The 24,915-nt window shown below is 37.3% G+C and overlaps 1 protein-coding gene across 2 annotated transcripts; it reads left to right on the top strand.

Annotated features, from left to right (window-relative positions):
- Nucleotides 1-263: 263 nt before the first annotated feature.
- On the top strand, nucleotides 264-13,841 carry LOC105446290 (monocarboxylate transporter 2-like). Of its 2 annotated transcripts, XM_011682899.2 has the most exons (5): nucleotides 264-325; nucleotides 2,866-3,135; nucleotides 9,612-9,752; nucleotides 11,852-12,721; nucleotides 13,587-13,841. In XM_011682899.2, the coding sequence occupies exons 2-5, from the start codon at nucleotides 2,931-2,933 to the stop codon at nucleotides 13,727-13,729; spliced, it is 1,359 nt and encodes a 452-aa protein (XP_011681201.1). In that variant the 5' UTR covers nucleotides 264-325; nucleotides 2,866-2,930; the 3' UTR covers nucleotides 13,730-13,841. The 2 variants fall into 2 exon arrangements, with proteins under 2 accessions (XP_011681201.1, XP_030829203.1); XM_030973343.1 differs by lacking the exon at nucleotides 264-325 and having other exon boundaries at nucleotides 2,740-3,135.
- Nucleotides 13,842-24,915: the final 11,074 nt, after the last annotated feature.

Here is a 24,915-nt window from a genome sequence, read left to right as displayed (position 1 = left end):
GATGAATTTTGCATCGCATCCCGGAGGCTTAATTTTACAATATTTTTGCAAATTTATATATTAATACTAATTAATATTAATACTAGATAAATACTAACCAGTTTGCATAACAATACACTAATTTATCAATTAAAGCATTGTGATGAAGCAGTATGATCTTGGACCATATAAATAAAAAATCTTAAAGATCATAACTGATCATGTATTAATTACAATGTAAGGGTATACACAATGTCTAAAAGAGTTCTTTTCGCTTTCGCTTTCAGGTTACCATTTATGGGCGGCCTTTGATGTCGGTAGACAATATAGCTACGTTCAGACGGAGGTAAGTTACCCTATGGTATAAATGGTCTTGTTAAGAGCTAGTCTGGGTAAATATGGCGGGGTATATGGCGGGCCAAGCATGCCATTATTCGTACAACTATACGTCTATCCAGCCGGCCAATCAGAACGCAGGAAACTGTACATCAATACAACTATACCAGTGACGGATTCAGGGGGCACGTGCCCCCCAGTAAAAAAAAAAGGGGGGAAGGGGGAAAGGGGAAAAGAAAAAGGGAGAAAAAGAGAAAAAGGAGGGGGAAAGAAAAAGGAGGAGAAAAGGAAAGAAAAGGGAAGAGAGAAAAAAGAAGGAAAGAGGGAGGAGAGAAAAGGGAAGAGGAAGAAAGGGGGAAAGAAGGAGAAGAGAAAAGGGGGAAAAGGAGAATAATGAGAAGGGAAAAGAAAGAAAGGGGGATGATATTATAAGAAAGTGTTTTTTTACTGGGATAGGGGCGGGGGCACCCAATTTTGCAGTGTGCATTATATGGGGTCCCTCTTGCTAGGCGTGTAGCCCCCCCTCCCCCCCCAAAAAAAAATAGCGCAAGGAGAACCAAAACAGAAACATGAGGAATTGCATTTATTTTAAAAGAATAATGGGATAACAAAAAATCCGTACGAACTGTGACGTTTTATCGGACAAAGAAACATTTTTGAAAATTCTGACAATGATTTAGAGTCGGTACAACGAATCGTCTTCTTTCTCTACTAATTTAATAAAACGCCAAAGCTTCCGCGCTTCGCGCGAGGGGGAAAACTGAATTCAGACAAGGATTAAGAGTAGAGAACGGTACAACGAATCGTCTTCTTTCTCTCTAATAATTTAATGAAACGTGAAAGCTTCAACATCCCAACATCCCCATCTCTCTCTTACTCCCACCTCTCTTCTCTCAGGCTCCTACCCCTCTCTCCTCTCTTTCATTCCCTGTTTCTTTTGTTTCCTTTTTATCTTTTTTTTCCTTCTTTTTCTCCTTTTCTTTCTTTTCCTTTCTTCTCTCTCCTCCCTCTTTTTTTTTTCTCTTCCTTTCTTCTATTATCTTTTCTTTCTATTCCTTTCTTTCCTTTCTTTTCCTTTCTTTCCTTTCTTTTCCTTTTTTCCTTTCTTTTCCTTGTCTTTTTTCTTTTCTTTCCCTTTCTCTCTCTTTCTTCCCCTCCCCCTTTTCCCCGACGGCAGCGCAATTTTACCTACAATATCCTAACAGATGGGGGTGTCGCATCTCACCCCCTCCCCACCCCCTCTCCCTTAGAGACGTCCTTGATTATCCCATCTTTAGCTAAATCTGTAAGAACAGCGTAATAAGACGTTGTAGTTGTGGGTTCGAACCTAAGTATTTATTCGGATTTGTTTGCCTTTATAAATAGTGAGGCAAAGCGATAATAATCAAAGTCTAATTGTCTGTGAGGTAGGCACAGCTAGCTATACGCTTCGCGAACTAAGCAGCATGGTCGGACGCTCACGCTCGGGCGCACCTAAGCTCATAATAATAATGAAGCTACTTTGAAGATATACCCCGTGTCCACACACAACACTTTCCGTGATTAGGGGTATTTAGTTATACCGTTTCGGGATATTTATACGATGAAATTGCGTGTGTGGACGCTTACTAACGATACGTCGTATAACGAAACGCGGGTTTGGGCATCGTTTCGAACTAGAACTCAATAAAGAATCACGCCTAATCACGGAATGTATTGTGTGTGGACGTAACTAGTATAACTAGTCGAACTAGGGGGCGGGGCTTAACGTGACCTCGCGTGAAAGGAGACCTGACCTCTCATTTCCGCTTCCATTTCATGACCGCAGTAGCAAACTGCGCATCTATACGACGTTTCGCTGGAGAGAGTTTCAGGATTACTTTCTTGTGTGTGTGTGGACACCCTGGAATGTATAGGCCTACGATGATTCTTTATACGACGTTTCGTTAGGCCTAAAATAAAAACTTGTTGCATTGCCATTTGGGTGCCAAAACATGGTTTGGTCGGTCGGAAAAGATTTTTTTTTAAACTTTTTTTTTTTGTCGCCCTCTTTGGTTCGATATTTTTCAGATTTGAATGTTTTTTTGTCCCGCCCTCTTTTGGCTGATATTTCTCAGTTTTTAATGCTTTAATACATGTGTTTCAACGTCATCATTCCATTGATATCTTTTTCACCTCATAATCATCCATGGTTTGCACGAGTGAGAATTTTGTAATAATTTGATTTTATGCATTTATATCCCATTTACACAAACAAAATACATATTTTTGTATTCATTAATAAAAAAAATCTAAAAAACGGTTAAAAAAAAAAAAAAAAAAATTTTAAATGCCGACCGTAGATTTTCAGATTTGTGGGTCGGTCGCAAAGGGCAATGCAACAAGTTTTTATTTTATAGAGTTATAAATAGCTGATAGAGTTTCGGGATAAATTGTTTTGTGTGTGTACACGCTGATAGTGGCGATCTTTTGTGTTGGTTCACCTGTGCGTAAACCAAACAATAACGATTCACTTCCAAATTTTTGACCTTCTGATCTATTGCCCCGTCTCTTTTGATGTCATTTTGGAAGCTCACTATTCAAGTCGACTGTTATTACATGCACAACGACCTGGTCATTTTATTCTAACGGGCCTTATGACGTCCAGAAAAACTACAAGCCATCGTCTACCGAAATGGCGTTACGTGGTGCTCCTTGGCAAGTTTTCAAACCATCTTTTACAACAAGGGATAATGAAGTCGATGGGAGTACTTATTCCTCCACTCGTTGTTCAGCTCAACATCAGCTATGCTACTGTCGGTTTCCTCCTCTCACTACAGATCACCATGAATTACATGGCATGTAAGTCTTGTGATATAATTACTCATTTGTAGAACTCCCCGGGTGGGGTCGTACTTTTTAACTTGACCATCTTACGAGGAATAAATGACACTATGAAACTATAAGATTATGAAATCAATATCAACGATTTAAAGATACTATGTCCCTTTTGCAGCAAACATCTAATTCTTTATAATTATGAATATGTCATGTATGTCCTATCTGTGAAATTTAAGAGTTAGCAGTGTCCTAATATTCAAATTATGCAAGGGAACCCGTTTACTTGCTAGACTTCACTGTCAGACACTATTGAGAGACTGACTGGCTTTTTTTCTTCTTTGGTAATGACATACATAAAATGAGCTGTAAAGGTACATGAGCATTGTCTACATCAATAACCCACGTCTTGTAATGGCCAAATTTAAACTGATTGAATCTTTGCGCAGTATAAAAAGTACGACCATTCGGTATAATGGTCTGAAAATCAGACTATTACTTACTGGCTCTATAGCTCTTAAGTCGATTCGACAACTAATAGTCGTTATTTCCCACTTAAAGACATGTTGAAGCCCCCCTTTTTTAGGTAAGTCCTAAATTAGTATTATCTTTCAATGCCGTTGGAATTTAACCTTTTCATTTTTCGGCCTGTGGGACATAGTACCTTTAATATATAGATAATCAACACAAATAATCAAGGGTCGTATATTCGTTCGTGGTGTACTAAAACTATACACACAATAATCAAATGTCTCGGGGAGCAACTCCCTCAGACGGCAAATAATTTACATAAAAATAACAGTGATCATAGTAAACGGAATCGTCTCGAGCGCGTACCACGGAGGTTAATGATATCAGCGATTTCGATGGTAATATTGAAACTGACTTCGATGACAACGAGGCAAATTTCAATAAAGAAATAGAATAAGACTTTGATGGTGGAGAAGCTGACTTAAATAGCATGGATGAAGCAAGTGATTTTTCTGCTGATGAACAAAAATTGACTACCATTAAATAACCATCAAGTTGATGAGATGGTTAGCCTACATATTTGTCATACTTCCAAACTGACGATCTCTGACCTAGCTGTCCATTCTCTGATAGCTAAGTTACAAAGAGTCCAAAATGCATGTGCAAGACTTGTCTATCGTCGGTCGAAATTCACTTCAACCGCACCTCTTCTGGGGGAACTCCACTGGTTGCCTGTCCGTCAAAGAATCTCATTCAAAATATTGTTAATTGTATATAAAACATTGAGTGGTCAAGCTCCTTGTTACATAACAGAATTACTTCAACTCAAAGTCCAGTCACATAGTCGTAGCCTGCGCAGTTCCACTGATAAATTATTGTTTCAGATTCCCCATGGCAAAAGTAACTCTCGTGGACCGTGCTTTTGCTACTGCTGCCCCAAAAATATGGAATAGCTTGCCAATAGAAATACGAAGCACTCCATCTCTCAATGTTTTCAAATCCAATTAAAAAAACTTATTTGTTTAATTGAGAGATCTTATTTTGTAGAATTTAGTATAAAAAAGGAGCTCTTAACCGGCGCAGCTGAATATATTTTGTATAAAAGCTGTGCTCTATAAATGTATTATTATTATTATTATTAAAGAGAAACTGTGGATTGCGACTTGCTCATCTAAATATACGGTCGCTTTGCTCTAATTTTGATGATTTACAGGTGATTGTATCTGAAAATAATGTTGATGTTATTGAATTGAATGAAACTCGATTATGTGAAATAATATCAGATGATAATATACGCATTGATGACTCGTACAGAAAGGACCGTGATAGACAAGGTAGGGAGTGCTTTTATATATCAATGACAATCGACTTAACCATTAAATCAGGTCTTATCTCATGACTGAGGATATCAAAATGGTATCAGTTAAAATCAGTCTTCCTAAATGTTCACCGTCAATATTAATTGCTTAGTAAAGACCGCCGGGATCAGTTTTTAATCTGTTTGACAAGTTCGAAGCTATATAACGACAATGAGAAGAAAGATATCATTGTTCTAGGAGATTTGAACTGTGACCTGCTTGCATGCCCAGCAAGTTGCTATACAATGCGATTAACCGAGATTTGTGATAAATTTTCATTGGTTCAAGTAATTAATAAACCAACTAGGATTGTACAGAATGCAAGGACACTTATTGACTTTATCTATGTCTAAAATTTCTCATAGGTTGCCGAAAGCGGAGTTATTCATACCGGAAATAGCGATCATTCCTTGGTATATATCATATGGGGGAAAAAATCAAAGCGAGAAAACACAGCGTGTATATAGCACCTATAGAAGCTACTGTAAACTAATAGATAGATAGATATATAGATAATGGTTTTTATTGAGAATAAAAGAACAACAATGCATCGCGGCCTACAAGGCCGAACTGGGCAATGTTTTACAAATGTAAAATACAGTATATAAAAACATTCATATAAAATAACCTCAAATTAATGAACTAAACTTGAATGAGTAGATTGTTAAAAAAAAAAATTAACTTTAGAAAGCTTATTTCTTATTATTTGATAAAATAATCCCTTGCCAATCTATCTCTAAAACACCAATCATTCAAAACCACTGCCAAACTCAAATCAATCCTCTCTCCTAAGTCTCCAACATAAAAGTAGCAGAGCCCTAAATCAGTACAACTGACTCAGTTCATGTCCAGTCCAGGTTTGCAGGTGTTTTACTGTAGGCTGTCATGCAGCATCCATATTGAACATTCTTAAGCAAAGTATATTCAAATGAAATATATACATCATCAACCAATAGCAAAATAGGATTTAAGAATGAGACTGAATATTCAAAATGAAAAGAAGAAGTGAACAAATGATAGGTAAGAAGTGGGAATACCTAAGATTCGTGAATAAAGAATGAGAAGAGAACAAAGGAATATACCAGGTAAAATGGAAGACTTAGTATGTAAAGGAGATGAATGGAGGAAGGAATTTGGTCAAGTAATGCATGTGTAAGTGAATAAGCAAATGATGTGAAATGAATATTTATAGAGAGAAGAGACTAGATAAACAAATAGTAAATGTAACAAATACAAGTATGGCACGAGTCTGATTTTGACTCTTACATAAACTTCCCTTTCAACTAAAAATTTCCTCATTTTTCTTAATTCGGAAACATGAGAAATTGTTTTAAACACTTCGAAAACTAATTTGTAATTTATCATTAATTTGAATTCACATTGGCACTGGGAATAGCTTTAAAAAAGTAACAGTTGAAATTAAACATTTTTTTAATAATCTTTTTGAAAATAAAAGTTGTCATGTTTTTCTGTAATGCTTTTCAAACATGAGCCAAAAAACATTTATATTTGCTGACCATACATGCAATAGGCGTTCAAGTCTGTATAATGTGAAAACAATAAGACCAAAGACTGAGAATTTCAAAAAATCTTTTAAATATAGAGGGGCCTTAAAACGGAATAACTTGCCACATGACGTACAAGGTGCTAAATCGTTTAATACTTTTAAGGCAAAGCTGACGTAATACGAAATAAGTGTGTGGGGAGGGGTAACTTTTAAAATTATTTGTGTAATATTTAACTGATGTTCTCAACTATTTAGTATTATTTCATACTTCATTTTACTTTTACACAATATGGAATACGCATTTGTCCTAATTTCAAAAGTTCAATACTCAAGACGACGACGATGACAGAGACGATGGGGACGACGAAGAAGATGATCTGATGGTCTTGTTGATGATGGTGTAACGAACCAGACAGAACCGGTTTGGACATGTCTGCAAAGCTAGACAGCGGAGTGGAAAAATACCACGTAAAGGAAATTAATTATCCCTAGCCGCCATCTTGAAAAATAGGAAAGCAATACGTATTGAACATGTACAAATCGATGCATGAAACGTTATTATATATACATGCAAAAGTTAAAAATCATGACATTTGGTTACTACACATTCATTCTCGTTTGGTCATAATATTATTATCTGCTTGTTTGCAACCAATGGACGTCGTTTGATATATTCGTTATATCGATTTATGTTCTTGTTTTGGAGGAGGTAATGAATTCAAAAGATATGCAGAAATTGACATTTAGATACAGTGGTGTATGATAGAGATAGGTATTAATTATAAGGTTTAAACAAAAGATGACACTATTGATCGTTAATAACTGAAAAGTTTTTGAGATTTCCACATTAGCAAGTTGAAGGATGTCAAACTAAATCGGAGTCAGATTCAAGATATCTCTTTGAATGTTTTTTTTTTCTCCAAATTATTGCTCTGAATATTTCATTAGATTAACGTTTGGCAAATCACGACCACAAAGTCTGTGTTAAAATAATGTTTCAGAAAATAGTTCAAACACAGCAATACCAGTGTGCATCACAGCTGAATATGACATTTTCGTAATTAAATATAATTCAATGCACACGTCTCTGTAAAGTGCCTCGTTTAATACGAATGATTTCATTCACCGGTTTAATTATACAGTGCGTATACAAAACATGTAACCAACTTTGGTAGCTTATGATAAAAAATGTATAACTTGCGTGACCTTCAATCATCAGTAATTGTAATAATTTTGCTACCAAGGATGACTAAACCGGGGACTGAACAGCAGGCTTTTCAAAAAGGTATTGTCAAAATCCTTTTGTACCAAGTTTGGGCTGGAGCAATGAATGTGGGTCAAATGCCATATGTGTGTGTTATCTCATTCCAAAACCATTTTTACAGTCGAATAAAGAAAAGGTGTTGATATCGACTCAAACTCAACGAAATGCTTATTACAAGCAACACTTATGATATTCTCTTCGTTGTGATGATTACACTCCTGACTTCATTCGCATTCCTTGTTTAAACACGGTAACATTGTTGAAGGTTGATGAAAAAATGCGTGATTTTTGTATAAATTGTTACTTATTATATTCCTTCTACCGTACATACCCTCTTCTCAAACCACAAAGATATTTATGATTCTTAAATGTTTGGAATGGTACTAGAGCCAATTCATTGCTTTGTGACAATTTTAATTCACATAAAATTTGATCAAATAAATATAATAATATGGTTGGGAGAATTCTGGAGTCGATCAGGTCAGTTTTTTCAATTTTTATCATAATTAATGGTCTGTTTTCACTCAACTTTTCAGATAATCTTTAATTGTACATCTAGCATTGAAGTCACTACCTTAGCACCTTTTTCTCATCTGAGCAATGTTACCAAGTCCCTTTAAGGTTACCTTCTCATTGATACAATATGATAAAATTTGGGACGTTATCTTTTTTCAAGTCTGCTGTCAATAATCTTTAATATTTATCATCATATCTGTTCTCTCTTCCATTTGGTTGAGTAACCTTTGAGTTTTCTTTCGCTATTCGAGATAAACAACTTTTGCTCTTTATGCGTTTGAAATGGCGCAGTGGACAAGTGAAAAGAGAGAAACTTAGACATCATGAGACAAAAATTAGTAGGCTGTCTAAAATAATTAAGAATTATCATGTGGATTGAAAGAAGGTTCTGTGAAAGCCTTGATACATTTCACCATTTTTTACAATGAAGCACTGAAGCATAATTTAACAATTAAAAGTATTTAAGAACTAAGACCCACATTGGTTCCTTAAGCCCAAACTTGAAACAAGGCGATTTTGACAATACTTTTTAAAGACCCCGGTGCTCAGTCACCAGAGCCAGAAATATTATCGATATGGTATCATTGGACAGAAAATAAGTTACCCTTCATCGTGAAATCAATTTCAAAGTCATATTGGTTGTGACTCTTCAGTTAAGAGCTACCAAAACAAAAGTTGGGTACACTTTTTTTTATGCGCTCTGTATAGTCAAAATGTTATATGGTCAAAATGCAATTTGCACATTACATGTTGTTAGGTAGGGCATGTCATATTGATTGTGCGACCTAGCATCCATTAATGAATGCAGTTCGCATTTTGACTACTGAATACAACAATTCAGAACAGATGATTTGAATGACTCGCTGCTAAGTAAATTTTTCATACATTTGAATACATTTTGAAAACGGTTTCAGTTTCAGTTTTATTTTTTCATTTCCAACAGAACAGTAATTTTAACAAGAAATCAGATAAACAGTTTAATTTTCAATAATATAATAAATTTTACATGGTTTAAAGTTATGAAATAGAAAGTATACATAAATATCCAGTATAATGTTTTTTAAACTTTTTTAAGATATAACCTGTGGAAATGGAGCGACCCACTGAAAAACAGAGCTTATATATAAAATGTGGATCCCTCAAAATAATGACAAACATAATTTTTGTAACATGTAAACATACTGACTTGAAGAAAAAAATATATATACATAGAATAATAATACAGTTATAAATCTTTTTATTCCAGAGCACCTCGTATAACCCAGAGTAATGCATTATATCACGACACTGGGTATCGGAAGATGTAAGGCCAAGACAATTAAGACGAAGTTTATATGATATTTTGGAGCCACAAAACACGAACCATGTTTTTTTTTTTTACAAGGTCCATTGGCTCAGCTTCTTCTAAGAAAGTTTGATGCAAGAAAGACGGCTACACTCGGGGGACTTGGAACCGGTCTCTGTGTTATCTGTGTTGCTTTCTTCAGGTCCGTACCAGCAGTGGGTACTTTCTTCTTTTTAGCAGGTTAGTCAAAGCATGAACCTAATACAAATGGTTCATGGTCAAAGGTTTAACTTGTTTGAATCTGATAAGCGCTAAATGTTTTCATAACATAACAGAATAATACACATGCTAAATATATTACTCATTGCGGACGAAGTGTTGTAGTGGCGCACGAAACGTCGTGATCTTTTAGATCCCTTGTTGACCATACATTGCGAGACAAACAAATATCACTAGCGATATCATTTTCAATAATACACATGTTGGAGACTTACAGGATTTTATTTTTTATGACGTTGAGATATTTTTCGAGCGAGGTAATAAAAATAATAATCTTTTTTAAAGTCCGCTCCAAATTGTATTAGGTTAAACCGAAAATGGAAATTCTTTTTGCCCAATTGATCGTGTATAGATGTTTATTAGGCCTATGCAACACACTCCAATTCAATGTTTGCGCTCAGTATTGACATTTTGACCGTCCACCAAAAAACCAACAAATTCGCAAGGTCAATTTCCGTTAAATTTGTTTGGACAGCAAGGTCAGACTTTAGTTTCATGCATTTTCTCACAAGAGGAAATCCTATTTTCTATAACTCGACAATGATTATTGCGAAGTAAAAGCCAAGCTTAAAGTGGTAGTTAGGACATCTTTTGTAGACTCGTGTTTGATCTTTATTAGTGGATTTTTGTCGTCTTGAATTTTTTTTTTACTGTCTTGACTTTAGCTACTGATGTAAATTTTGATATCCGACTCTTGAAATAGAGTAAGTTGCTTTTTGTATTGTGTTCATTAAATGTAGGTGATATATCTACATTCTGTTTAGAATCTTGTAAATCATAAAAATAAAATAAAACGATTCATAATAGCTGACATGATACATACTAAGCGATAAGATGTATACACATAGATAACAGAGATTTCTTGTTTCTAAAAAAATATATATATAAATATATATCGGTCATAATGTTATCTTAAAAGGATAGTTGCGCTCTTGTTTCAGACCGCAAATGCCTTCAAAGTGCATGGTTATTGCTCTTATTCTTATTTATGAACTTTCTAGTGCTCTTTTAGGACCTAAAATTGCTATGACGGTAATTTTAGACTCCCAAAATGTGTGAAATGTAGCCAATACGATCATACCAATTCAGCTTTACTTTCAAAATAATACTTTGACTGATAATAAGTTAATTAATTAATGATAACAATACACGGGCCGGCTGGTTGTGCGTAATATAACCAACACGAAAAAGCCAACAAAAAGCCATCATCGGCATTGACTGGAATAAAACGTATCAAGCGCCATCTCGTTTTTTAACGGCTGGTTCAAATTATCGAATATTTGTGGGGCAACACAAATATTAGAAAGCATTATGAATGGTGGTGGTTATTCTACCTGACTGCTAAGTAAGCAACCAGACAGCCGACGGCTTTAGGTCCTCTCCGAGGGACCTGGTAATGAGGATTAATGCCTTACCAAAGGGAACTGGCGCATCGCCTTGGTTTCGAACCCGGGTCACCGGATTACGATACCACTGCCCTATCGAGCTAAAGCGCCTCCTTATATTTATGGATATTTCAGCCGTTTCTGAACCGACTTCGATCAAACAAAGATGATTTTGTCATTTAAAATGTATGTTCTTTCAAATTTGACACTCAGTTTATCATTATCTCACAACAAAACTTAGTTTGTGTAGCGCCCTTTGCAACAAAACTCAAATATCCCTTTAAGATAGTACGGAACGACCTCTAAAAAAATCCATAGTGACGTTGTCATAGGCTAATAGGCGCATAATGAGCTTTGTGGCAACAAGGACCAATGCCCCCTTTTCCAAGAAGGGGAGATATCGATTCCATCCCCTATAAAATCCTTTAAAAGATTTTTTTCCCGTAGAGCATATTTAATTAAAGACGTAATTTCTGTAGACGGTATGTTGAATACGCAAAAATCACTTGCTCGTTCATGAAAAAAATCAATGTAATGATATCCTTCGTACAATTTAACATTATCCTTTATCAATCCTGTCAGAGCGAAAGTGCTGCAGCCAAATTAATTATATATAAACGTTCAATTTCTATTTCATTGTTACATTTTCACGACACCCCGTTGTTGTTTTTTCAGGTGTGTGCAGTTCAACCTTATGTCAGGCTTCATTTGTCGTACTGCGCCAATATTTTGGTGACCACTTTGGAACGGCAAACTCCATCAGCTACCTTGGTTCACTCGTCGGTGGCATGACTATCCCATTTCTTACTAACTTGTTACATGAAGCATATGGTCTTCAAGGAACTTTACTCTGCATTGGAGGACTGTTCCTGAACAGTGTGCCAATCGGTGCAATCTTCAAAGTTCCTCGTGATCAATCGACTGCTAATGCGCCAAATTCAGAAACACTAATAAAACGCCAAGATGTTGAGGAAGAGGACGAAGACGAAGATCGTGGGGAGAGCAAGGACAATTCCGATCAAACAAAACCAAAGTCCTGCTGCATCAACTTTCTGCAATACCTTGCGATCGCATTCGATATCAAAGCACTCAGAAATGAGCCTTCCTTTACAATCTTTTTCCTACCGTGTCAAATCATTTTGGACATTGTCTTCATAGGATGGGCTTTGTTCATGGTGTCATACGCTATTGATGTTGGTTTTAGTTCTTCATTGGCAGTTTACCTTCCCATAGCTGCAGCTTCCGGTGGTTTTGTGAGTCGTACCACCCTTGCTATCGCCATGCATTATAGGCCACATTGGAGTCCACAACTCTACGCAATGGATGTTGCCATATCTGGAGTGTCCTTGGTGCTGTATCCATTGCATTCCCATCTAAGCCATCTCATCGTGTGTTCATTCTTTGCTGGTTACGGGCTTTATGGCGCTGCCTCCACTTACTATGCTGTCATTGCAGTCACTGTCTCAGAAGCAAACTTTCCCGGGATAATTGCGATATCTTTTTTCATTTCTGGAATTGGAGCTATGTTATCCGGGCTACTGGCAGGTAAGATCAATATAGCGTTTACGTAGGCCTTAAAGCTTTGGTTTGGTAAGTGTAGAGTTTGGGTAGAGGGTTGAAGTTAAGAACCCGGTTTTTATACAGTGTGTCCCAGAAAAAACGAAACCCTGAATTATCTATAATAAATAAATGACACATATTTGTAAAACTTAGATCCTCCTCTTTCATTTGATGCAACTCATACGATGCATTTTTCACGCATGAGTGATTTCAAACAACTTGAAGAAAGGGGACCAAAAAGTCATTTAGCGAACGGTATCTAAGATCTAAGTTATGATAAAACATCGATAATTCTCGGTTTCGTGTTTTCTGGGACGCACTGTATGGGGAAATGACAGCGGGGCAATTGTTGCTAAAGCATGTGTCAAAGAGCCTCATGTGTCTTCATGCAACTTTTTCTTAAGCCTTTCATTATAACCCAATCTCCCGAACATAATATTGCTTGATGAACTTCTCGCAAATTACTCTACAGGAACGTTTTCGTAAGTATTTTAAGTTTTATTTCACTTTACTCCAGCAGCCTAACAATAACTGATTGCCGGCCTAATAGCCTGTTAATTAGAGTGATAGATATTTGGAAGAAACCAAATTCATGCTAAACGATCTATTAATATGATTTCTTATACATTATAACACCCCTGTATGGAAGGAGATCAAGTATATGTACTGTGCATTCAAAATAGGTCCGACAGGTAAGATTACTACTTAATCTCCATCCTCCACCCCCCCCCCCCTACAGCTTGCATGTGCAATACCGGTATTAGTTTTCTTCATATCGAATGCTACTTGAAGGTGGTTACACAATATTTCATAGATCATAATTATTATTTGTTCTCGAATTTATTCCAAGGTATCATCTATGACGCAACGAAATCATTCCTGGTGGTATTCCGCATCTTTGGTATCATGATGGGTGCCATCTTCATCCTCGTCAACGTCCACCTCTTCCTCCATTGTTATCGAAAGAAACACAAAACAAAGACTAGAGAATGATTATTTAAGTGTAGGTTCAATGATCTGTCCATACCATTATACACTGTCGCTCATAGAATTGGAATATTTTTTTTTACCCCAATTTATGGAATTATTTTGACAATGATTTATTCCTGATAGATCTAGATAAGAGTATACATTCTCAGATTTTATTGAATAATAATTTGCCAGTGTTTGTTTTGCGCGACTGCTAAAGCATGTGTATGTTACTATGCTTATCAACTAGGGGACCTACGCCCTTAATTCATAAATGACAGTAATGAGGATTAATGCCTCACAACAGGGCACAAATATGGCACATCGACACGGTTTTGATCATGGGGCCTCACAGTTACGAGGCCATTGCTTTGCCACTGAACCATGCAATAAATTATCAATAATTCATTGCATTTTACCCCTGGCAAATTATTATTCAATAAAATATGAGAATGTATACTATTATCTAGATCTATTAGGAATAAACCATTGTCAAATAATTACATAAATTGGGGTAAAAAAAAATATTCCAACTATATGACGACAGTGTAGATAGACAAATACGATTAATAAAACATTACCATTTCGAGACTGATCTAGGATTTTGTAACCATACAAATTATTTATTTACTTATCACTCTTTGCCGACCCTAGATCATGTGCCAGCCATTTTTTGCCAATCTTGTATAGCTGAGCATTTTGCACCAAATAGAGGCTGATCTATAGAACCAAAACTCTGATATGCAAAACACACATAAGAAAATTAAAACAAAAAATATAAAAGATAGTTATCGAGCATGAAAATAGGGTGTCACATTTCTAATAACCTCTGAAAATCATAAAAAGAGGGTCTTGGCGGCACTTGGCGGCACTTGGAGGGGCACAAAGAAAAGGAAAAGAGAGAAACGGGGAGTGGGAGAGCGGACGATTGATTTTTTGATAAAATCGCTGTATATTTTAAACTATGACATTGTAACCAGTAATTGAATGTACACATATAACTACAAGAACAATGTTAGTTGACATGTTTTATTCGACCTTCAAAGCGAGATATAATTATATAAGCCTACTTATATTAGAAAGTAATGTATTACGTGGATTAATGTCTACTCTACGGAGCCCGCCAGGTGACATGAGAGGAAAAAATGTCGATGATTATTCTTTCACCCTCTTTTCTTGTTATAAATAACGACATTTTCGTGTGTTATGAATGGGAACCCTTATGATCACGACCCGAGTTTGTATTATAAATAGGAACCCTCTTTTCATATTTTGAATAACGGCTATCATGAGTAAGATTCTTTTAACTAATGACCCTTTTTCAAATTATGAATAGCGGTCCGAATAGGGCCCTAAGAATAGTGGTCTTTATAAATAACGAGCAGATCCAAAGTATTCCTGGTATTGGGGTTATAATACGACCGCATCAAGTCATGAAATAAAAGGCTCCTATTGTTCTAATTTCATTTCAATAGATGATAATGTGGGACAAGCTTTAAGTGAGGCAAAGTTACAGTTCGAGCAGTGAAGTCGGAAGATTTAATTATTATTGCGAGGGAACGAAATAATATTGCGAGGGAACGAAATAATTATTGCGAGGGAACGAAATAATTATTGCAAGGGAACGAAATAATTATTGCGAGGTAAAGAAATGTTATTGCGACGGAACGAAATAATTATTGCGAGGGAACGAAGTAATCATGGAAATTTTTCCCCTCATGGCGGGCTCCGTACTACTAGAATATGTGATGATTCCACTTAAGATAAAAACGGAATTTCTCGAAGCGTTCGTGTTTTTTGCATTATAACGTTGGTAAGGATAATATCTAGAATATCTGTTGTTATGTAATGATTCAAACTACGTTTCGCTGACGATCAGCCATGCATGAAGTCTTTCGTCTTCTTTGTTGTTAGGGCAGACAGTCAGTGGAATGGGTTCGTTTAATAAAATTATTGAAATGCAAGCATTACATTAAACAAAGAGAACTTTGTTAATCCTGGTTCATTTTTCCTGATTAAGGTGTCATATACGGCAGAAAATGAACTTTCTAGAAATGTTTTTTTTGTGTGTGTGTGTGTGTGTGTGTGTGTGTTGAAATTCAGATACCGTTCGCTATATGACTTTTTGGTACCCTTTCTTCAAATTGTTTTTAATCACTCATGCGTAAAATATGCATCAAATGAAAAAGAAGGATCTAAGCTTTACAAATAATTGTGTTTCATTTATTAATTTTAATTGTGATTAAGTTATGATTAAACATCGATAATTCTCGGTTTTGTTTTTTCTGGGACGTACTGTATAGGCCTATTATACTCCATCGCTCGTTAAAGTATTATTTGCATGTCTAAATAATTCTTGTGTATGAAAAGAATATTGATATGTTACACATTCATATTCATCGTTCTTTCTAGATATAAAGAGATTCGTCTTGTTTGCATTCATTACTGCAAATGGTTATATTTGTTATTATATGAGCTTTGTTACGGTCTACTCTCTGTATCTGCACATTTTATCTAATATGTATTATATGTCCATTATACTCTATCGCTCGTCATTATAATTATTTTGTGTGTCTATATAATAAAAGAATATTTATGTTTCATATTCATATTCATGTTTGCATTCATTAGTACAAAAGGAAAACGTATATAAACATATTTAAATACTCAAAACAAAGATAATGGTTAACTTTTTAGGTTATATGCATTAATAATTTTTGTAGGAAAATAGAGTACAATTGTATAATCAAATGTAATAGTTGAGTTAGTTCTATTATTCTTTCAGTGATATCTGATCAAGAATTGACAGTTATAACTGGAAGTGATCACTTCTTATGTAGGGATTAATGAGTGACGGTATGAAGACATGGGTGGAGGAAAGGTAAATTCAAAAGTGTTACACACTCCCGCTTCACCCCCCCCCCCCCCATACAATACATCCTAATCCATACAACGTTATTCATAGCAGTTTATAAGAGCATTAATTCACCACATTTTGGAGCCGTCAAATAACAACAGATCACTTCAAAAGACAATTTGAACCGATGTAATTCCTAGACTTGTCAGCCCTTTATTTGCAGGAACGTAGCCATGTGCCCCCCCCCCCCCCCCAATTTTTTTCTTCCAAGATCGGTTGATTGTTTTAGACCCCTCCTCATGACGTCGATCGATTACATGTATGTGCCCCTCCCCTCCCCCAAACATCAAACTCTGGCTACGGCTCTGGTAACCGCTAAACCGCTGTGGTTATTATTTTTGTCTCTACTGTGTCGATCTTGGATCTTGGATTCTTTTCCTCCTAAATACTCCGAAGAGTTTTGGCTGGAGGTGGTGGAGGGTGGACGATTACATTTTGGAAAAAAGTTCTTAAATAACTGCATTTTTGAGCGGGGAGGTTTGGTCGATGGTTGCTTGTTGTAGGTTGTTCCATGTCTTTACAGTCCTTGGGAAATATGAGTTGGCATAGACGTCCGAGTTAATGTGGCGAATTTCAAATTGGTTGGAGTGTCCTCGCCTACGTCTGTCGATCATTGTACAAAACTTGTTTATATAAATATTTTGGTAATCAAAGATTTAAAAACGATAAACCTTTAATGTGACGAGAAAGAAATAAAGAATCAGATGCATTTTATTTTCTTATGTTCATTCTTTAAAAAAGATATACAATAAGTTATCAGCAAATTTGCGTGGCCCGTACGGCGCCCCTATCCCTTCCCTCCATCAAACTAGGATATATGCTCATATAACACAAGATCAGTTCTCTTTACACTTTATTTCCGTATTTCATTCTTCCCATGTCTCTCATATTGATCGTCTAGAGACTTTCATTTCTCTGACAGTTCTACTGTTTCTTGATAACCTGATCACGCACGGTTCATCGCTAAGCGGAAGAATTCAATACGATAACCAACCACTCCATCCTGACTTGGTTAGTGATGTTTCATCTCTTCCTGGAATCAGCGATCATTGTATTATCACTGCTAAATTTCGCACTAAAGTGAAACTACCTACCAAGCCTCCCCGTAATATTCCTCTTTGGAGGATAGTTAATAATAATGACTTTAAGGAAATTGTTGCAAAACTTGCCAAAGAATTTATTGATCTCCAACCGGACAGAAACTCAGTTGAAGAAAATTGGACTTGGTTAAAAAACTCACTTAATGAAACTGTCACCAAGCATATTCCCCATAAGCTCCTGAAAGGACGAATGCGAGTACCTTGGTTTACAAGCAAATTGAAACGTATATGCAGTAATAAAGAGAAGTTTTACAGGCGTGCCAAGAAAGTGGTGAGAAATTGGACTGGGAAAAAATCACCAGAGTACGCAAGCAAGTTGATCGTTCCATCAGGAATACACATAGAACACATGTTTCTTCTATTTTGGAGAATGGCCACCCTAAAGTTTTTTAGAGATATGTGAAATCAAGAAGAACTACACTGGAGTTCAGCCGCTGAAAGCTAACAACAAGCTGTTCACGAATGACAAGGATAAAGCCGAAGCCCTTGCAAGCCAATTCCAGGGTGTCTTCACACGTGAGGATGTATCTCCGTCGTCGTTCCCAGATCTTCCTCCAAGTACATTCCCTGACATGCCGCCCATCACAGTTGACGTTGAAGGTGTCAAAACACTTCTTCTCAATATAAACACAGCCAAAGCAATTGGACCAGACCAAATCCAAAATCAAGCTTTAAAGATTGCAGCAGAGGAGATTGCTCCCATACTACAGTTTATATTTCAGCAGTCATTGGACACCGGAGATCTCCCCCTAGATTGGGGAAAGGCGAATATCACCCCGCTGTTTAAGAAGGGTGCTACTACAGTACTGACCCTGCAAACTACCGTCCCATTTCCTTGACGTGCACATGCTGTAAGTTATTAGAGCATAGACAGTAACCTGATGCGACACTTGGCCAAGCATAACATCCTGGCTGGAAATCAACATGCCTTCAGGAAACACAGGTCGTGTGAATCTCAGCTCATCCTTACAACAAATGACCTTGCCAAGAACTTAGACAAAAATATCACCACAGCCATGGCAGTGCTTGATTTTTCAAAGGCTTTTGATGTCATCCCGCACCAGCGTCTCCTCATGAAATTAGACTATTATGGTATTCGAGCAAATAATAAGAGATGGATATCTAGTTTCCTGACAAAGAGACTGCAACGTGTCTGTGTAAATGGTCAATGTTCCGAGTGGTTATCAGTCCTCAGTGGCACTCCACAGGGCACTGTATTAGGCCCTCACCTTTTTCTACTCCACATCAATGACATTCATAAAAAGGTTAACAGTACAACACGACTTTTTGCTGATGATTGTTTACTTTACCGTCCCATCAAATCTGCTGAAGATGAGAAAGCTCTTCAACAAGACCTAGATACTATGGTCCAGTGGTCCAAGACTTGGGGCATGCATTTCAATCTCTCTAAATGCAAAACCATGCGTGTTTCAAGAAAGAGAACACCGGGTACTAAATCCTACAAAATCCTTGATGTTACCCTGGAGAAAACGAACCAGACCCGATACCTTGGCATCAATATCCAGAAAGACCTACGCTGGAATAGCCAGACTCATTATGCAACCGGCAAAGCCTCAAGGGTCCTTAACTTCCTAAGACGCAACTTCCATCACTGCTCATCTAATGTTAAAGAAAAGTTGTATCTTACTCTTGTACATCCACACCTTGACTACGCCACTGCAGCATGGGACCCTTATACAGCCAAGAACACCTACGCTGTCGAGAAAGTTCAACGTCAGGCTGCACGTTTTGTCACCAATAATTATGGATGGGACACCAGCGTTACCAAGCTACTCAACCAACTCAACTGGGGATCTCTTAAAGAGAGAAGGGAAGCACACCGTATTACCTGCCTCTTCAAAATGATCAAGGGACAACTCGACATCGACTACCAATCTCACACCAACCCTAAGCCAGACAGACGTAGACGAGGGCACTCCAACCAATTTGAAATTCGCCACACCAACTCGGACGTCTATGCCAACTCATATTTCCCAAGGACTGTAAAGACATGGAACAACCTACAACAAGCAACCATCGACCAAACCTCCCCGCTCTCATTTAAAAATGCAGTTACTAAAGAACTTTTTTCCAAAATGTAATCGTCCACCCTCCCCCACCTCCAGTCAAAACTCTTCTTCGGAGTATTTAGGAGGAAAATAATCCAAGATCCAAGATCCAAGATCATGCAAGAAGAAGAAGAAAAGAATGAGAACAAGCGTCTAAAAAACAATGATTGCGCAGACTACGCGCATTGGTCAAAATGGCCTGCGCCCAGCCTAAGCCCATGCTGTTTATGCATGCAGTGTGCAGCTCGCTTGCTCCGAGCTAGCTCCCTATTGCCCAACATCAACCGACATCTATTCTTTATCCTTTGACCATCGTTACCAACTTACCATGCCCTCAGTTCACATACGAAGATCACGTTTTCTGTTTCTGTTATTGCGGTATACTGCAACCGTTTTTCCTCTTCTCTTCGCAATAGGTGAGAATTTTATGAAACTTTGTTATCTCTGAGTAGACCCATGATAATTATGATGTTACTTTGTTAGACTTTGTGCAGTTATGTGCTTGTTCATTATTAAAACTGCTGTCGACTTTGTCATCTTGATGTTCTGTCCTAAATATTCTTCGAAGAAATTAAAATTTGTCTGGAGATACCTTCAATGTTTTTAGGATTGGCATGCATTTAATTTTGCACTAGAATTTATCAACAATGCAGGTAATAGATGGTTGTAGAGTCTAGTCTATTTGTGTTTTGTAACAAAATGATTGAATCACATACAGCGCCACAGTGTCTGTTTATTCTTCTTTTCAGGTAACTTTTCATTGGTCAGATGTGCGTCGATTGGAAGGGAGTACCAGATAATGTCGTCCGTAGAAGCAGCAGAACTGAATATTCTTTACATTAATGGCATTCCACGTTCCAAACGAGAGATTGAAGAGAAGCCAGTTGAGAAACCTGCTGAGAATGAAGCTGAGAAAGAAGTGCCACCAGACCACGTCATACCCTCGAAAAGTTACAGACCTTATGTGAGAAAACTGTCTTGATATTGTTCACATCTTTCAGAATTGCTTAGGCTAGAAGTCGGCAAAACTAACAACGACGGATCAAGGAGTTGGTGTAAGAGAGAGAGAAAGAGAGAGAGAGAGCGAGAGGGGGAGAGATATTGGTCAGAATGAAACGTCCATTTCGCATTTTTCTTTGCTGTATGATGGGGTGACCAAAGTTCGCGGAGATTTTTTAGAAATATTAGGAAACGTGATATTCGATCCATGATTTTTCATATTTTATAGACAAATTAATTTGATTCAATTATTACCTAATGGGACTGCAAAGTGTTTGACTACAAAATTGGTGCAACTAAAAAAAATATCGTTAAAGATTTCCAGAGCTATCAATATCGCGATCTCAAATTCTCGATCTCGAATTGGAATGCGCTGCAACTTGTGAAAATTATCAAAAAAACGAAACATTAATTCGCGCACGGGAGATTTCAGCTGATTTATCCAAAAAATGATCAATCAAAATAAGATAATTGCATATTTTGCAAGGCAAAATGTTATGCAATCAGTTGTTCCGCTTTTTACTTACAATTTTGAAGACATCTGCGCCCCGTCTTATACAAAGGGTTGCGATCGATCAAATCAATCGCAAGTCCTCCAATCAATCGCAAGTTTGCAGTCTATATCTTTAATGTACATAGTTGCGATTGATATCAACTCTTTGTAAGACGGGGCCCTGCTCTCAAAATAAAGATTTCTAGACCCTTGTCGGTGAGTTCATATTTTTTCGGAACGGACGCAAAAGACTTCATATTTTACCGATCTTTTGTCAATATTTTAATGATTTCGCCCCCAATTCCATAGAAAATTGTTCTTTCCATTGGTAGTATCAGATTTTCGAAATCTGACCGATTTCTTAAGATAGCGAACCAAGGTCACACGCGAACTATGTCCACACCATAGTTTTCTTGATTGTGGTATATAGGCCTACTTATTGGAATATGGCGAAGATCGAGTGACAAACTTTTTGCTATTGTTAAATAATCAAATAGCTTCATGTAGTTTGGGGACTTATAATGAGCCAACTGCACCCGTGCAGTTAAAAGAGGTGATTTTGTTTAATATTGATTGTTAAATAGATATTTTTTATTTATTTTTGTCTTTTTATTTTTAGGGAAGGTGGGCCAAATTCAAGTTCAACTTTCTCGAGATTGGGATCGTCATTGTGGCCGTCGTCAACGTAATATGTATCGCCTGCATCTGTAATACCATTCGCAAACTTGGGACTGGAGCGCAAAAAACGGTCCAAGGCACAAAGAAATATGCAAAGAAATACGCGGGAATTGCCGACGATGAAGAGGAGGAGGAGGAGGAGGAGGAAGAAGGGGAAGATGACGATGATTAGAGCAGTAGTAATTAAGGCTAAAAATAAATTGAAAATACGTGCATTTCATTTGTTTTTATTGTAATTTGTCCCCTGTAATCGTGCGGAAATGACGGACACAATGTGACAAAGCAGTAGGCCTACAGATTATCAAATGAGAGTGAAAGAATATAAAACTAGGATTAACAAGATTATGCATAGACGGGCCCAATTTTGCCGGGAGGTGGAGCTGACGTCGCTTTCTCTAATATAAATTTTACAGTTTTGATTTGAAGCGAAAATGCAGCGAAAATAATATTTAAGTTCAATAGCAATATACTGCCCGTGGCGAGTGCCCGAATACCGATTCCGAGGTGCCATTTTATCCGAATATTTCAGAGTTTCCAAGTTTCCCATGCAGGGGTCTCAGTCATGTAGAAATACTGTAAACATGCGTTACCATAGGTTTTCATGACACCCCCTAAACGAGGATTTCTTTTTGAAGCCAAAATACAACTTAAATGAGGATTTCGCGTGGTCAGTTTATTCCCGAATTCACACCCTAAACGGGAATTTCACAAAAGTGTTCTACTAAATGAGTATTGTAAAATTGTAACCCCTTGAGCATTTTGAAATGCATTAGGGATTATCATTCATTAAAGTTGTTGACAATGTAAGTAAATCACATTGCGTTTCTGATGTAAATTCACAATGCAAAAATCAATTTCCATAGAGAAGCAATAACATCAACCTGTACACTTCCAAATGGGTTTAATGCACAGCCATCATAAGTCCTTTCCTTGAAAAAGGGCATTACATTTCAAATTTGATCTATTTTATTTAAAGTAGGCCTACATGTAGTGTTTAGATAAACACCAATATATGCTGATGACGTCATCGTAAACCCCGGTCGTAAACAAGTATGTCACATGGTAGTCCAGAATCTGGCCGGTTCCAATATATTCTCTACAATATTATTGATTCAAGCCACCGAAGATGGCGTTATCAACAATCTCATAAAAGGGTCACTAAAGTCATACGCTCACCAGCCCAGCACGTCCTAATTTGGAGGAATACTGTGTATGATGATCGAATCTCTTCGATCATTACTATTAGTGATCACGCCATCTTCGGCTGGCAGCAAGTAAGAAGGGGGAGGTCGAACAGTGGCGGATCCAGGGGGCCGGGCCCCTCCCCCAGGGAAAAAAAACGTGTAAAAACACGTTAATTTTACCCTTTTTTTGGAGATGGGCCCCCTCCCCTGGCGCTCAAGGGGGGTGCGATTTTACAAATTTTCGAGGGCAAAACAAAATAATTAGTGCTCACTAACCCCCCCCCCCCCCCCTCCCTGACCCCTCTCCTCTCTCTCTCTCTCTCTCTCTCTCTCTCTCTCTCTTTTCTTTTCCTCTTTCTTTCTCTCTTTCTTTCTCACTTTCTTTCTCTAGATCGAAAAGAAAATGAGGGGTGTAATCGAAGAACAAATTTAAAAAAACTATATATAACTCGGTATATAATATAGAACACAAAATAATGCAGCAATCATTTGCGTGCATCCTTTATCGTATCAGAAACGAGCATTCTTTCGCTACAAAGCCATGACGCTGGAAAAGCTTCGGTGACATAAAACATGAATCAAACTTCTTTCAAATCTATATATCAACCCTACAGCTCTTTTAAAAGTCGTAGTGATTATTGTCATCGAGAATACTGTCGGAAAACCAAAATTCGAGCACTCCTCCCCCCCCCCCCCCCCCCGACATTGTTATAGTGATAATATATAATTTTGTCACAAAATGTCACTGCATGATTATCACATTAAATTACAAGTAGATCACATCAGTTGTTGGTTGCTCGAACGAACGACCAACCGTCATTGCAACATTCTTCGTAGGGGGGGGGGGGAGGTACGACCCCGGTCTCACGTACACCTTGTTCGCCAATGCACGGGATAATAAATAAACAGCTTCTGAATTTACACTGAATGCATTTCATTCACGACCCTCTCTAAATGATCATTGTGTAAAACATGAAAGTGGGCCTGTAAAATTTCAAGACTATCAAGATGACATTGAGATTTTACAGATTCCTAATTAGAAAGTACTTTGTGACCATTAGATTTGAAATAATTCGTCCTGCAGATTTTGACAACTGCATGGCTGTAGTGTTAGTAAAAAATGTTAAACCAGGGCCCCGTCTTACAAAGAGTTGATATCAATCGCAACAGTATTTGCGATTGATATCAATCAGAACTAAGAGATAGGAGACTGCAAACTTGCGATTGATTGGAGGACTACACCCTAACCCACCCCTCTCCTCTCTATCTATTTTTCTTTCTCTCTTTCTTTCTCTCTCTCTTTCTTTCTCTCTTTCTTTCTCTCTTTCTTTTCTCTCTTTCTTTCTTCTTTCTTTCTCTCTTTCTTTCTTTCTCTCTTTCTTTCTTCTTTCTTTCTCTCTTGATCGAAGGCCTATGAGTAAAAGAGATTTCGGAGAACATGCTGATTAATATCTTTGAGATGAAATTATGGTAAAGGGAATGAATCTTTTAAGTTCGAGTTGATTCTCTCGAATTGTCCCCTTTACTTCGCGCAAAAATATCGTTTACCTATGACCATCTACAGACACATTTTATAAGATGTTCATATTGTTTAGCCCATCCACCTTTTTTGCACGAAGAAGACAAGCAGTAATGATGGATAAGGTATGTTCACAGACGTTTTGGTCATACACGCACACGTACAATGACAAAATTTCCTTTTCGTATCCACCCTCCTGATCCCCCGCCCCCGCCCCCCCCCCCCTCCCCCCGGTGCGCGGCGCCCTCAGG

This window comes from Strongylocentrotus purpuratus, unplaced genomic scaffold (assembly GCF_000002235.5).
Source record: "Strongylocentrotus purpuratus isolate Spur 01 unplaced genomic scaffold, Spur_5.0 spur5_scaffold_6, whole genome shotgun sequence".
In the NCBI taxonomy this organism is placed as follows: Eukaryota; Metazoa; Echinodermata; class Echinoidea; order Camarodonta; family Strongylocentrotidae; genus Strongylocentrotus; species Strongylocentrotus purpuratus.
This window is presented reverse-complemented; position numbering and strand designations above follow the sequence as displayed.